At 41.3% G+C, this 16,306-nt stretch overlaps 1 protein-coding gene across 1 annotated transcript in view; it reads right to left on the bottom strand.

Annotated features, from left to right (window-relative positions):
* Window positions 1–16,306, bottom strand: part of LOC126252442 (sorting nexin-25) — a 187,901-nt gene that overhangs the window by 118,784 nt on the left and 52,811 nt on the right. The window contains exon 10 of the mRNA XM_049953335.1: window positions 15,703–15,889. Coding sequence (XP_049809292.1) covers window positions 15,703–15,889 — 187 coding nt within the window. The remainder of the gene's footprint in view (window positions 1–15,702; window positions 15,890–16,306) is intronic.

The following is a 16,306-nucleotide window of genomic DNA, read 5'->3' as shown; positions in this document are numbered from 1 at the left end:
TCATTACTCCTGGTCATCGGGGAAACACCACTGCCAGTAGATTAGACAGCAAAGAATGGCATTTTAAGGTTGATGCTAATGTCTCCTATTCTGTAGTATGGTATGGCAAGAGGGAATGGTATCCAAGGACTGTGGTATGTCGCCCAGGCAATCCATTGCAGGTGGAGATACATGACGCAAACATGTGGATCAGCTCTGACAATTAGATAGAGTTCTTCTTTCCAGGAATTACAGTCCTATTTTAGTTCCAAAACTGCAGCTGCTTACCAGTGCCAACGCCCAGCCACCACCGGAACCAATGGATGCAGAGCCCAGTAGGGATGGCACAGGTACCAGGATGGAGGTGGACTTTGTCCACTAACCACAGCAGCAGCCGAAGAAGAAATAGATTTGACCCTATTATTTGAAGGGTTGGGGTGGGGAGTGGATGGGGGATGATGTGTACCACATCACTACCCCTGCCCAGTCACAGTGGCATATGGGCTCAGCCTATATCACAGTGACGCCAACACAGCATGTACTTTGGTGTTCTGCCAAGGAGGCTGCCAGTGGTGTCCATACTTCTTTGCATGCTTTGTCAAGTGCATCAATCAGACACTCCTACCACACAGCAGTCCCAGCCAATTGTGTGAATTCCCCATACCAATCCAAATGGCTATTTATGAGCCCAATGACGAACATCCTACCCTATGTCCTTCCCACCACTCCTAAAGGTGGTGTTCCATCACCCATCCTGCCTACAAAACAACCTAGTCCATCCCTATGCCACTTCAACACCCAACTCCTTGCCAAAAGGAATATAACCTTGTGGAAGGCCCAGGTGCAAGACCACCCAATCCACCCATCCAGCACTTCCTACTCCAGTCCTGTCACAGGCTTATCCTTCCCCATCAGAGGCAGGCCCAATTGTGAGAGCAGACATGTCTAATACAAACTCTGCTGCAATCGCTGCATAGCTTTTCACATGATATGACAACCAACCAGCCATCCACAGAATGAATGGCACCACCAAACTGAGGCCAAGAACAAAGTTGACCATCCAGTGGTGCAACACGCAGCTGAGCACAACATGTTCGATTTCAATGTTGCTTCGTAACCAGGACCACCTGGATCCTTCCCTCCACCACCAGCTTTAATGAACTACACAGATTGAAGTTGTCCTTGCAACAAATCCTTTACTCCTTAACCCTCCTGGCCTTAATCCCCATTAAACCATTGTCCCCACACACTCCACATAATAGTTCCACCTCCCAATTCATGTGCCCACATCACCTTCATCATGTTCTGCTCCCAACTGGTTCCAATGCACTTACATCACATGCTCAGCCTGTGCACCGGCCCAAACTCCCTCCTGTATTCCAACCCAGCAAACCAGCTGCCTCCTTCCAAGTCTCTAGACACCTACTCTAAACCTCTTTCCCTGCCTCCCACTTCTCTCTCCCTCTACCAACCCAACTTACACGACCCCCAGCCCACCATACTCCACCTGTCGAATTGTACTCCTGGCATTGTGTGTCCAGCCAGCACTACGTGGGAGCATAGACGGGTTTGCAGACGCACACATGTGCTTGTGCTTGTGTGTGTGTGTGTGTGTGTGTGTGTGTGCATGCGCGCTCTAGCTCAAGAGAGGATTCATTCTCAAAGCTAGCATGTTTTCTTTCTTTGTTTCTTTCTTGTTTGTGCCTGTCGCAAATCAATGCTTCTGCGTTTCGGCAAGTGGTCTCTCTTACTCCTAAAGCATTTATGTTGTAAATTTTATATTAAGATGAACAGAGTTTTTACTACTTAAAGGTCTTGAAATCAGTGAGTTTTAAATATTTGCCAAGGCGACGGCATGCAGCTGGGCTGATCCAGGTAGACACAAGCTGCTGCCCCAAGCCTGAGCAGCTTCCTCGGCAAGGGAGTTAGAGGAATGGAAGGTAGGTTTAACAGGGCCTGATGGAGTGAGGAGAGGACAGCCTGGCTTTGACACCAGCATGTAGATGAAGGAGTTGGCTCCAAAGATGGAAGTGTTTCCAATGAGACAGAATATGCTTGGCTTGAAATTTTTCAAAATGCAATAGTAATTTGACAGTAATCTGTCACAAAGCCAATGTACCTACAACACTGACATGTATTCATTGAGACATTAATATTATATATCACAAAACTACAGAAGTTTAATAACTGCTGAATGCTTCCTGTGGTCTTAACAAATAAGGCACTGGATAATAGCTTAGGACTCTAGCTATCATCCCTGAGAGCCACACATTTAAACACATATTTTATTTATTGAGTTATTGCATTTTATATCTTTTTAATATTGTAAATGAGTCAAGATCAACATATTCTCCACAGTTACACAGCAAATGAACACAGGCTATTAGCCCTTATACTTTCCTTACTTAACCATGTAACGTTTGTCTAAGTTATTACTTGATTTCACAGTATTTGTTTTATTATTTGATCTCTAGTTTAAAACTTAATTCAGCCAGTAAAACACTCATAATTTAAGAGTGGTAAAATTTTTGTAAGATCTGGTACACTACTAAATAGAGAGTAAAGAGACATCTATTGAGCAGGTCAACTTCATTGTTTTACATGTCTGACTGGCTTTTTTCTTTGTTATTTGCCAAAAGTGTATGTGTGTGAAACTTACGTTTAATTAAATTAAGCCTACATTTTTACACACAGAATAGTGTGTCTGGACTGAAGGGGGCCAGAAGAAAGAGAACTTTTATTTAAACCGTTTGTCAAGTCTGTAACATATTTACGCATCAAATGAAGGTCCAAATTCTGTGCTTTACGTACATTATACATTTTTGTTGGGAAAGTGAGGTCTCAAAAGCACGAATGACCAGTCACTCCTGGTTATTCTGCATCTGGTGGTCAGCTCATATTGATCAGTTTTGTGGTAACATGTTGGTGAACTCATAATGCAGTTGCAGACTTGTAACTGTGATAGATTTTCAGGAGCAAAAAGGGACTTAAACTCGAAGAGCTGGCTGGAACGTGCAGCATCGCACTTTGGCTTATTTCAGTTGCATTTCTGAAATTAATACACAACAGAGTATGAGAATCTATTCACAATTTCATGTTTTAATTTATTGCCATACTGGACTTGTGGCAAATATGTTGTTTTTAGTTTAATGGAATGGAACTCTTGTTTTTCACATACCAGTGTTAGTTACATAGTAGTTGGGGGATTCTGCTACCCTTCTCATTACACATTTATGCAAGCTTAACTGAACTTTAGAATAATTCTTATTATATTTATTTCATGGGTAACTGATTTGTTGTAGGACCACCGTTCTTAATAATTTCTTTGTTTGGCTAACTGAGTAAATTGGTTCATTTATCTTAATGCTTTCATGTTGTCTCCATCAGTTACTCAGTACAATATAACCCTTTTGTCATTATTATTATTATTATTATTATTATCATCATTATTATATTTCAATTTGCTTTAATTAATAATTTGCATTACTTGTCAAGACTTGGATAATTAGACTGCAGGATCAAAGGTTACAACTATTTTTGCAGTGACTTTAGCTGCTGGGCATGAAAGCAGACATGTACGGCTCACCCTAAGACTATATTAAGCCACAATTCTAAATAGAGCCATGCATTATCCAATCATGTCTATCGCTAAATTTCATCTCAGGGGTGTATTCAGTAAAAATCATTAATAATGGTAAGCTGCAAGGTTCGATGCTCCAAGAAGTTATAAAGTTATTTTGCCATATGTAGCTACAATGAAAAAGTGTAGCCCACATACCAGTAGAAACATACTGGCATAAACATAGCTGATTCTAATGCTTTCGTCCCCAGACACGTCTACAGGTGTGCCATAATAGGTGATAGTACATTACCCATCAGTCTGCCATAATATTTTCCACCTTTAAACAAGAGCTATGTTAATCTGAGAATGTGTGTGAAGAGTTCAGGCTGGTGATGTGTGTGAAGAACAATCTAAGCCAATATGTAAGGAAGTTCAAATACCACATTCACATCTCCACTTGATTCGTAGACCACCTCAACCAATATAGTTCTGTGTTAGCAACGGAATGGACAGTTTTTATGTAACCTGTATCTTTTGAATGGCCCACTTTAAAAATCCTTGGAATTATTTGTTGAAAACTTCTACAAATCTTTCATGTATTCTCTAGGCACTCACTAATGTAAATCTATTGCCTAATTTACGGAAAATATTCTGAACATAGCGGCGTCAATAAATAAACAGCTTTCACCTGCTGTGCAAACCTTTGCAAGGAACATCTTTTGACAAAGCCACTAGAATCCTTTGAGTGCAAGGCAATGTGTTTCTATTGACATGTGGTCAATAAATTTCTGGTATCACCACATGGAAGTGAAAAACACCATTTCTTCAAAATACCTAAACAGCCTTAATCCATACATATTATAAAAATAGATGTACATATGTATGTATGTAAGCATATATGTTTCACATCTCTTAAAACACTGGACAAATTTCAACCAAACTTAGTAGCCATATCACTTCCTGTCTGGATACAGTCACTGTGGATGTAAGAACGGTCCAGCTATCAAAGGGAAGGGGGGGGGGGGGGGGGGGGGAAGTAGTATAGTCCACTAAGTGCAAATAGCCAGACTGTATTCATCCAGTATTTGAGAATGAAAGTTATTGCAATATACTTCACACACAATTTCAAACAATTAGCTGAGGACACCTTTTTCACATTCCTCCAGAACCTCAACAACTTCTCCCCAATTTGCTTCACCTGGTCCTACTCAACCCAACAAGCCACCTTCCTAGATGTTGACCTCCGCCTAGGAGATGGCTACATCAGTACCTCCGTCCATATCAAACCTACTAAACACCAGCAATACCTTCACTTTGACAGCTGCCACCCGTTCCATATCAAGAAGTCCCTTCCATACACCCTACCCATCCATGGTCATTGCATCTGCAGTGATGAGCAGTCCCTCTCTAAATATACCGAGGGTCTCACTGAAGCCTTCACTGACCATAATTATCCTCCCGTCCTTGTACAAAAACAAATCTCCCGTGCCTTATATTTCTTGTCTCCCACCACCTCCTAAAGTCCCACAGTCCGGCCACAGAGGAGCATTCCCCTCTTAACTCAGTACCATCCGGGACTGGAGCAACTGAATTACATTCTCCGCCAGGGTTTCGATTACCTCTCATCGTGCCCTGAAATGAGAAATGTCCTACCCACTATCCTTCCCACCCCTCCTACCATGGTACTTCACCGTCCACCGAACCTACACAATATACTCGTCCATCCTTACACAACCGCTGCTCCCAATCCCTTACCTCATGGCTCATACCACTGTAATAGACCTAGATGCTAGACCTGTCCCATACATCCTCCTACCACCATCTACTCCAGTCCGGTCACTAACATTACCTATCACATCAATGGCAGGGCTACCTGTGAAACCAGCCATGCGATCTACAAGCTAAGCTGCAACCACTGTGCTGCATTCTATGTAGGCATGACAACCAACAAGCTGTCTGTCCGCATGAACGGCCACCAACAAACTGTGGCCAAAAAACAAGTAGACCACCCTGTAGCTGAACACGCTGCCAAACTTGATACCCTCATCTCAATGACTGTTTCACAGCCTGTGCCATATGGATCCTTCCCGCCAACACCAGCTTTTCTGAATTGGGCAGGTGGGAACATTCCCTGCAATAGATCCTACATTCCCATAACCCTCCTGGCCTTAACCTTCGTTAGTCACTGTCTTCACCCATGCAGCCCCCTCCCTGTTCCCATTCCAGCACAAAACAGCTGTCATTTCACCACCACACTCAGTCTTTTAATTTCTTTTATTTTTATTTCTCTCCTTTCCGCTACTTAATCCCTCCTTCCTCCACACTTTCTCTCCTACCCTCTGTCTAAACTGCAACCCTTCACTGTCCGCCACTCCCACCATACTATCCCTCCTCCTCCCCACCCCAGCCTCCTCCTTACCCCCACCCAGTCACCACTCCCATCATGCACTGGTGCTGCTGCTCGCAGTGTGGTTTCAGCTCTCTGAGACTGCAGATGTGTGTGCAAGTTGCGCTTGTGTGAGTGTGTGTGTGCGTGCATGTATGTGTGTCTACTGCTGACAAAGGCCTCAATGGCCGAAAGCTATGATTGTGTGAATCTTTTTATTGTGCCTATCACGGCTCAGCATCTCCGCTGTATGCTGAGTAGCAACTTTCCTTCTCTCGTATTGAACCTTTTTCTTCTCATAGACAACACGCACGAAATGATGAAAGGATCAAGTTCACTGGTTACTAAATTTCTGCTGTTCATGCAATAAAATCATCATACCAGGCAAGCCAATTTAATGTATTACTTCTTTACTATTAATTGTATTCGCAACATATTTTGCAGACAACATTCGCAATACCACTGAATGTACCAGCAAAATTACATCACTGTAGGGCATGTAGTTCCGGAGATATGATATAAAACACTGAGAAGCATGAAAAACTGCTTCATCATGCATGATGTTTAAATTTACTACATCTTTGCTGCAAACTCAAATACAACACATTTCACAGACAGTATCTACATATGGTGCTGAATGTACTTACAAAAATATATCATTGTAAGAAACACAGTTCAGGAGATATGGTGTAAAATACCGAGATGAGTGAAAAACTGCTGCATCATGCATGACATTTTAATTTATTGCTTTTTTACTACTGACTATTTGCAACACATTTCATAGGCAGTATCCACAGATTCAGCTGAATGTATCTACATAAATAAATAATGCTTCAAAATTCATGTTACATGTAGAGCATGAAGAGGAGACTTACTAGATCAATTTTTACACAGGAACTCATGTCCAGAAACAGCTCATTTCCATGTTGCAAGGAGAACAAGACGTGGAGATTTCACTCTATTTACTGTCATATTACAACAGTTATTAGATATGACGACCAACAAGTTCAGTGCACGGAGTGGATCAGCACAATAATTTTGCATAAATTCTGTCCACCATGCATGGTGTATGGTTAATCATTTCTGCCGCAGCCCTGATCCATGTAACCAGATTTTCCTCCAACTGGACAGGGGTCTCGTAAACAAGACTCTTCATGTGACTCCACAAGAAAAAGCCCGAAAAGTTTAAATCTAGGGATACTGGTGGCCAAACATGTGGTCCACATCAACGGATCCATCTGTCCCTGTAGACTACATTCGTATGGTTTCGGATGTGAACTGAAAAATGTACTGCCACGCCATCATGCTGAACCTCGATTCATGTCAAATATCCAATGGCACATCTTCCAAAAATCGTGCCAGCACTTGTTGCAGGAATATCAAGTACCTGGAACCCATGAGCTTCTCATAGCAAGGCTGTATGGCCCAGTCACACAACCCTCATATATATCTGGACAGACTTGGATGCCAAATGTGTGATGAAATCTTCACATGCATGTGGCTCTGTGGTTTTCTTCATCCCAAATGCGGCCATTTTGAGCTTTCTGAACACCTTCCCTGCTGAAACGTGCTTTGTTGGTGAGCAAAATTCGCCTTGGAAATCGAGGGAAATCCACACAAAGGTGTAAAAACCAGGATCAGAAATAGACACTTGGCACAAAATCTGCCGGGAGCGTATGTGTACTTTCTGAGGGTTGTGTGGGTGGAGCTGCTGTGCATGCAGAACATGCCAGACAGACAAGTGAGACACATGCAAGTCACATGCAATGGTGGGAGTACCCATCGACGGGTTCTCTTCAACTTGATGAAGCACTTCCTCTTCCAATATGACAATGTGCTGCTTTCTTGGAGCACCACAGTTTGCTGTATCGCTCGTGAATTTCCCGCTTTGCCGCAGCTGTTGTTCTACTCTGCAAACTTGGGATTAGATGGAGTCACACAATTTGGAAAGTACTCATGGTACACACATTGAGTACCCCTTCCATTATGGCGAGCATCACCATAAATTAAAAATGTATTGGTGTACTCTATGCACGTGTACTCAAGCATCCTGTTAATGCAGTACTAGTCACCATAACATCAACTGACACATAACAGGAAGCATGAAAACAAAGCAGATGGAAACAGAGGATATCACGTGACATTGTGCCACCATACCATTCATGAATATGGGTAGCCTTCCATAATAGGCGAATTGAGTAAGAAACCTCTAGTGCATGACTGAGTAGCTGTTGTTTTCCTTGCAACTTGGAAATGAATCGTTTCTGGAGATGGGTTCCTATGTAAAACTAAGTCACCTATGCAACTTCTAGACAAGTCCATCCGCGTGCAAATAACAGTTAAAAAGTCCTCTTGTCCTCTTAAATCCCTAGATTAATTTTAAAAAAATTTGTTACACATACTACCTACTATCTGGGAAGAAATACTGTGGAGGTAAGAACCATCAACTTCCTAATGGAGTGATGGTGATAACTCGGAGAGAGCAGGAGGAAGTAGAAGGTACACAGAAAGAGACGGGAAAAAAGGAGATGGACAGACAGAGAGGGGGAAGGGGGAAATGGACTGAAAAAGGGAAGAGGAGGAGACGGAGAGAGAAAGGGAAGATGGACACAGAAAGGAAAGAGGAGTAGAGGGACAGAGAGGGGGGGCAGGGCGTGGTGAAGATGGACAGAGAGACTGTGTGGGGGATGGGTCCTTTGGCCATAACAAATATAGAAAATCCATACACAGCAGCCTCTATTTCAATATCCTGAGCCATCACCACCTTTCATAAAGAACAAATGTGCTGAGACTAAGCTCCAAAGAGCTGCCAGATTGCCAAGCCTCAGTAAAGCCCCTATGCGCGTAAACCATATACCTATGCACCAGTGCCTCGAGTGTTCATATCTGTAACTTCAAGCTGGTTCACAGAGGCCTATTACAGCACGTATGCAGGATATACCTGGCGCACATGTGCAGTGGATGATAATAATGTGCAAAATGCAAATATAACCATCTGATCTCATAAAGTCATTCGTTCTACCGCACAGAACACAAGGGGGATTGTGTGACATATTGGAACACCATCGTTCCAATTATTTATGTGAGATCAAGGTTCCTATTTATCATTATTTATTAAGTAATTGCTATTCTATTATGTAGGTTACTACTGTTCTGAATTACTGGCTAAACAGTTAGTTTTATATTACGACACTTGGTTGTACAGGTACATGTGTATCTAAATTTACATGTTGCACATGGAGGACCCACTCGTTTTTGGAGCCATTGCCCTGGCAGTGACAATAAATCTTCAGATTAGGGCACAACGATGACGAAAACAAAAAGCCAGATGTTGTCGAATTTGACCCTAGCTGAAAAGAAGGAATGAAGTTAGGGGATCGTATTCCTTATGAAAGAACTCCCCCTATGAACCATGGATCTTCCCATTGGTGGGGAGGCTTGCGTGCTTCAGTGATACAGATAGCCGTACCGTAGGTGCAACCACAACGGAGGGGTATCTATTGAGAGGCCAGACAAATGTGTGGTTCCTGAAGAGGGGCAGCAGCCTTTTCAGTAGTTGCAGGGGCAACAGTCTGGATGACTGTAACACTAACCAAAACGGCCTTGCTGTGCTGGTACTGCGAACAGCTGAAAGCAAGGGGAAACTACAGCTGTAATTTTTCCCCGAGGACATGCAGTTTTACTGTATGGTTAAATAATGATGCTGTCCTCTTGGGTAAAATATTCCGGAGGTAAAATAGTCCCCCATTCGGATCTCCAGGTGGGGACTACTCAGGAGGACGTTGTTATCAGGAGAAAGAAAACTGGCGTTCTACGGACTGGAGCGTGGAATGTCAGATCCCTTAATCGGGCAGGTAGGTTAGAAAATTTAAAAAGGGAAATGGATAGGTTAAGGTTAGATATAGTGGGAATTAGTGAAGTTCGGTGGCAGGAGCAACAAGACTTCTGGTCAGCTGAATACAGGGTTATAAATACAAAATCAAATAGGGGTAATGCAGGAGTAGGTTTAATAATGAATAGGAAAATAGGAATGCGGGTAAGCTACTATAAACAGCATAGTGAATGCATTAGTGTGGCCATGATAGATACGAAGCCCATGCCTATCACAGTAGTACAAGTTTATATGCCAACTAGCTCAGCAGATGACGAAGAGATTGATGAAATGTATGATGAGATAAAAGAAATTATTCAGATAGTGAAGGGAGATGAAAATTTAATAGTCCTGAGTGACTGGAACTCAATAGTAGGAAAAGGAAGAGAAGGAAACTTGTAGGTGAATATGGAATGGGAGGAAGGAATGAAAGAGGAAGCCGCCTGGTAGAATTTTGCACAGAGCATAACTTAATCATAGTTAACACTTGGTTCAAGAATCATAAAAGAAGGTTGTATACATGGAAGAATCCTGGCGATACTGGAAGGTCTCAGATAGATTATATAATGGTAGGACTGAGATTCAGGAACCAGGTTTTAAATTGTAAGACATTTCCAGGGGCAGATGTGGACTCCGACCACAATTTATTGGTTGTGAACTGTAGATTGAAACTGAAGAAACTGCAAAAAAGTAGAAATTTGAGGAGATGGGACCTGGATAAACTGAAAGAACCAGAGGTTGTAGAGAGTTTCAGGGAGAGCATTAGGGAACGACTGACAAGAATGGGGGAAAGAAATACAGTAGAAGAAGAATGGGTAGCTTTGAGAGATGAAATAATGAAGGTAGCAGAGGATCAAGTATGTAAAAAGACGAGGACTAATAGAAATCCTTGGGTAACAGAAGAGATATTGAATTTAATTGATGAAAGGAGAAAATATAAAAATGCAGTAAATGAAGCGGGCAAAAAGGAATACAAACATCTCAAAAATGAGATCGACAGGAAGTGCAAAATGGCCAAGCAGGGATAGCTGGAGGACAAATACAAGGATGTAGAGGCGCATATCACTAGGGTTAGGATAGATACTGCCTACAGGAAAATTAAAGAGACCTTTGGAGAAAAGAGAACTGCTTGCATGAATATCAAGAGCTCAGATGGAAACCCAGTTCTAAGCAAAGAAGGGAAAGCAGAAAGGTGGAAGGAGTATATAGAGCGTCTATACAAGGGCGATGTTCTCGAGGACATTATAGAAATGGAAGAGAATGTAGATGAAGATGAAATAGGAGATATGATACTGCGTGAATAGTTTGACAGAGCTCTGAAAGACCGAAGTCAAAACAAGGCCCCGGGAGTAGAGAACATTCCATTAGAACTACTGACAGCCTTGAGAGAGCCAGGCCTAGCAAAACTCTACCATCTGGTGAACAAGATGTATGAGACAGGCGAAATACCCTCAGACTTCAAGAAGAATATAATAATTCCAATCCCAAAGAAAGCAGGTGTTGACAGATGTGAAAATTACCGAACTATCAGTTTAATAAGCCACGGCTGTAAAATACTAACACGAACTCTTTACAGATGAACGGAAAAACTGGTAGAAGCGGACCTCGGGGAAGATCAGTTTGGATTCTGTAGAAATGTTGGAACATGTGAGGCAATACCGACCCTACGACTTATCTTAGAAAATAGATTAAGGAAAGGCAAACCTACATTTCTAGCATTTGTAGACTTAGAGAAAGCTTTTGACAATGATGACCGGAATACTCTCTTTCAAATTCAGAAGGTGCCAAGGGTAAAATACAGGGAGCGAAAGGCTATTTATAATTTGTATAGAAACCAGATGGCAGTTATAAGAGTCGACAGGTATGAAAGGGAAGCAGTGGTTGGGAAGGGAGTGCGACAGGGTTGTAGCCTCTCCCAGATGTTATTCAGTCTGTATATTCAGCAAGCAGTAAAGGAAACAAAAGAAAAATTCAGAGTAGGTATTAAAATCCATGCGGAAGAAATAAAAACTTTGAGGTTCGCCGATGACATTGTAGTTCTGTCAGAGACAGCAAAGGACTTGGAAGAGCAGTTGAATGAACAGTGTCTTGAAAGGAGGATATAAGATGAACATCAACAAAAGCAAAATGAGGATAATGGAATGTAGCCGAATTAAGTCTAGTCATTCTGAGGGAATTAGATTAGGAAATGAGACACTTGAAATAGAAAAGGAGTTTTGCTATTTGGGGAGCAAAATAACTGATGATGGTCGAAGTAGAGAAGATATAAAATGTAGACTGGCAATGGCAAGGAAAGTGTTGCTGAAGAAGAGAAATTTGTTAACATCGAGTATAGGTTTAAGTGTCAGGAAGTCGTTTCTGAAAGTATTTGTATGGAGTGTAGCCATGTATGGAAGTGAAACGTGGACGATAAATAGTTTAGACAAGAAGAGAATAGAAGCTTTCGAAATGTGGTGCTACAGAAGAATGCTGAAGATTAGATGGGTAGATCACATAACTAATGTGGAGGTATTGAATAGAATTGGAGAGAAGAGAAATTTGTGGTGGATCTTGACTAGAAGAAGGGATCGGTTGGTAGGGCATATTCTGAGGCATCAAGGAATCACCAATTTAGTATTGGAGGGCAGTGTGGAGGGTAAAATTCATAGAGGGAGACAAGCAGCTTGCACAGGATAGAGTAGCATGGAGAGCTGCATCAAACCAGTCTCTGGACTGAAGACCACAACAACAACAACAACAACATGAAAGAACTGAGACCCGAAGATCCACAAGGATTTCGGAACTTCATGAGGATGGACATGGCCCGTTTCGAGAAGCTGCTGTCTATGACAGAAGATGGAATTAGCAAGTGTGACAGTTATGAGGGAGACTATCCCACCTTCTCGAAAGTAAGAATTAAATTATACGAGGATTGGAACTTTAATAGTGGCAACTATTTATTTACAGCTCATACAAAATAGATGCGTGTTTAAAAGTTTTACTGACCTTCAAAGTAGTCACCAGCATTGTGTATAACCCGTTGCCAATGAGTATGATTATGTGTTTCAGTGATTTTAATCTTGTGACGTGCTGCCATACTCACGATGCTAGTCATAGAAATTTAATTATATGTATGACCTCTGAGCTCTGAAGTAAAAGGTTGTAAACGTGATTTATATACATATGCAAGAGTCCAGCGTGGCAACATTTGCCATCACAGATTCTGATGATCATACAGTCAACAAATGCATTTAGGTACTGTACGATAGCACATAAAATAAACCTAACTGATAGTTGCAGGTGAGAGAGAATCGCTTAGGAGACAGCCAAGTATGGGTATCAGGAAACATTAAAACTAGATATAGATGTTTCAATTTAGACAAGGCTTAGGTTCTATCAGTCAAATCATTAAACTTTTTATCGGTCACCTCGTGTACCGGAGGCAGAAAACAGAGAGAGATAAGATTGGCTGTAGATTGGCTGTAGGAAACCAAATGTGAATAGAAAGCTTAACAAATACTGGAATTCAAACTTTGCTGTAAACAGGGGTAAAACAATAACAATAGCTTGCAGTACGGTTATAGTATAGGCAGTGAGCACTTAAAAGACCACATCTTAGAGAAGGAGACAATTAACTCAGTCATCAAAATAATGCTTACAAACAAATTGCTAACTTGGTATAAAACCTGAAAATATACCACCAAGAATTTGAACTACTCTCCTTCTCATTGCAAACTGGCATTGACCATTGCACCACATCACTAGGCCTAGAGTTTCGTTGTGCTGCTGAGATTCTGGGGTTTGTAATCATATATACCAACATACATAACTTAAGCTAGCACTATGGACTCTTCACAAAAATAACTCTCCTTCTAGAAGGAAGGAAGATTAGAGTTTAACGTTCTACAACAGCACATGCATAAGACACAGAGACAAGCTCAGATTATGAATGGATGGCGAAAGAAATCAACTGTCTCCTTTTCAAAGGAACAATTCTGACATTCGCGTGGAGCAATTAAGGGAAATTGAGGAAAACCTAAATCAGGATGGGCAGATGGGGATTTGAACCAGCACTCTCCCATTTGTGAGTATAGTGTGCTAAGCACTGAGCCACCATCTCGTACCATTCTCCTTTTAGAAACATATGTCATGCTGCTAATAGGACTGGAAAGAGAAAGAGGTATGTGTTAAGAAATTCAGTTACAAAACTAGTAAAAAGGGAATAAAGAAAAATATAAAAATCCATGGCCATGCAGTCCTGTATACAATAACACTGAAGAAAGGGCTATGGAAGATGCCTGTATGTGACAGAGGGAAAGTGTCACACACTGTGAAGTCTATGTGAAATCACAGATTAAGAATATCATAAACCAGGGTATTGTAGCATCATAGAGGAAATGGCTCATGAAGTTGGATAATGAGTTGCTGTGATTATTAAGCACAAGTTTCAATGCCATGAACTTTAGGGTGAAAGGTAAACAAGGGTGGTAACCACTTAGGTATGGGTGTGAGTGCTTTTGCAAGTTGATGACATTCAGCATCAAGTTTATAAGCATGCTCACTTAGTTATCTCCGACCATCTTAAAAATGAATGTATGATGCTATCTGTTATTTATAAGAACTACTGTTCCTTATAAGAACACCACTGTTGATACTGATACTTTTCTATAATCCAGGCAAGCAAAAGAGCAGAAGGAATCACTATTTATTGGGAGTTCCAATGTTAAACTGGTTATGGAGCTCCTATTGGTAAATAACAGTTTCCGCAGGAAACACAGGGTTCACCAAAGGTATCTCACCAGAACTGATGTGGTAACCCTGCAAGTAGGTACTAAGGACACAACGCACAGTTAATTGCAGGTCTTGGCTCACATTGGTAGTAACTCTCATTGTTTAGGTTCTGACACCACTCTCATTTCCTTTTGGCAAACGATTGGTGTACTGAAGATTCCTGAGCTTGTTCAATGGATCAGAAAACAATTTACAATTTGCCCATTATGTCCACAACCATGTACTCTTGTGACCTGAGTGTGTAACTCCAGTATAATTAATCAAAGGTTCAGGAATGGATCCGCAGTTATCTTTAGATTTTTTCTTCCAGCTGACCTGCTCCAAGCATGTAAAAACCACGAACTGTCCTCAAGACTTCTGTTTTCACTATTAATCGCCACAAAACTAGTTGGATGTAACAGTTTTCAAGGCAGAAAAGGAAAGGTGTACAATCTCCAAAAGGGCAACACCTACTAAAGCACCTTAGAGCTCAACCAAATAAGCTTGTTTACTCAGACCCAGTCTTAAGAGTTCTGGGGTTAATGAGATGTCCTAAACCAAACACTCCATTATCTCCACAACAGTCTTCGATACAAATTTATTTATCAACAGTATCAGGTGGAGCACTAAGGGGTAGATATTCCTGAAACAGGGATGCATTGCAAAGAAGGAGCAAGAGATTTTGTAATAGTGTGTGCTTGAAACGTATCTTAATGTTTAGACTAGTAGAGTATTATACTGCCTCTCAAGATTAATTCGGCACTGTCTTTTAGCACATTCCTGAAATAAAATCTGACCACCTAGGTTTCGCTGAATAAACTATTTTCACCTTTATCTGCACTGATTAACGAAAACAAAATTAACTTCAATAAAGTAACAGTCAGAAGCTGTACTCATTTTGAATGACACTTCGTTAGTCTCTGACCATGGGTTGTGGAGGAGAGGGGGGGGGGGGGGGGCTTCAAGAAACGAAGCACAAAGTCATGTACAAATGCAATCAATCGCTGTTTCAAGAATTATTTTTCATTGCTCTATGGCACCCTAATGTAAAATGGCACCCAAACACACACACACACACACACACACACACACGGAATAGCAATATTGCGTGAGAGTAGTTGCATTGAATAAGGAATCAATAAGGAAAGCACTTACCATCAACTGCTTCGTCTGTTTCATCATGGTTCTCCATAGCAAGTAACATTTTTGGATATACATCACTCACAATAAATGAGGGGAATATTTTTTCTTCCAAGTTGGCCAATATCTGAGCCTGTACCTCATAAAATACTTCTGGCCCTGTATCCCCTAAGAGAAATGCCTCCATTCTCTTCAAGATTGGCTGAAAGTATTTGAGAAATAATGAATACAAGAACAGAATACAAAATGAACATCAGTCACTATAAGCAGAATATGTGACACCTCAAATAGTATTATGTAACTTGACAAGGAGTACACATTTCCCAGGACAGTGTGTGAACCATCCGATGATTCAATGGTAATGACATTTGACTGATATTAGTAAAGGTTTTCTCTCAAGTATGGTGACTTTGTTGCCATTAGTAGATGTTAGAGAGCTCTACACAGCACTGAAGTAAACATACTTCTTGAATAAGTGCAAGTAACATCATTTTTCCAGAGATCTGAAGCCCAACATTAACAGTTCTTTAAACATAACAACCTTCAACTAGAAGGTCCAGTTGTACTAATAAGACCGCCACCTATGTTTGATGCCAACGTGCGATAACCATTCACAGAC

This window comes from Schistocerca nitens, chromosome 4 (assembly GCF_023898315.1).
Source record: "Schistocerca nitens isolate TAMUIC-IGC-003100 chromosome 4, iqSchNite1.1, whole genome shotgun sequence".
NCBI lineage: Eukaryota > Metazoa > Arthropoda > Insecta > Orthoptera > Acrididae > Schistocerca > Schistocerca nitens.
The sequence above is the reverse complement of the archived record's forward strand: the minus strand, read 5'-3'. Positions and strand labels throughout refer to the sequence as shown.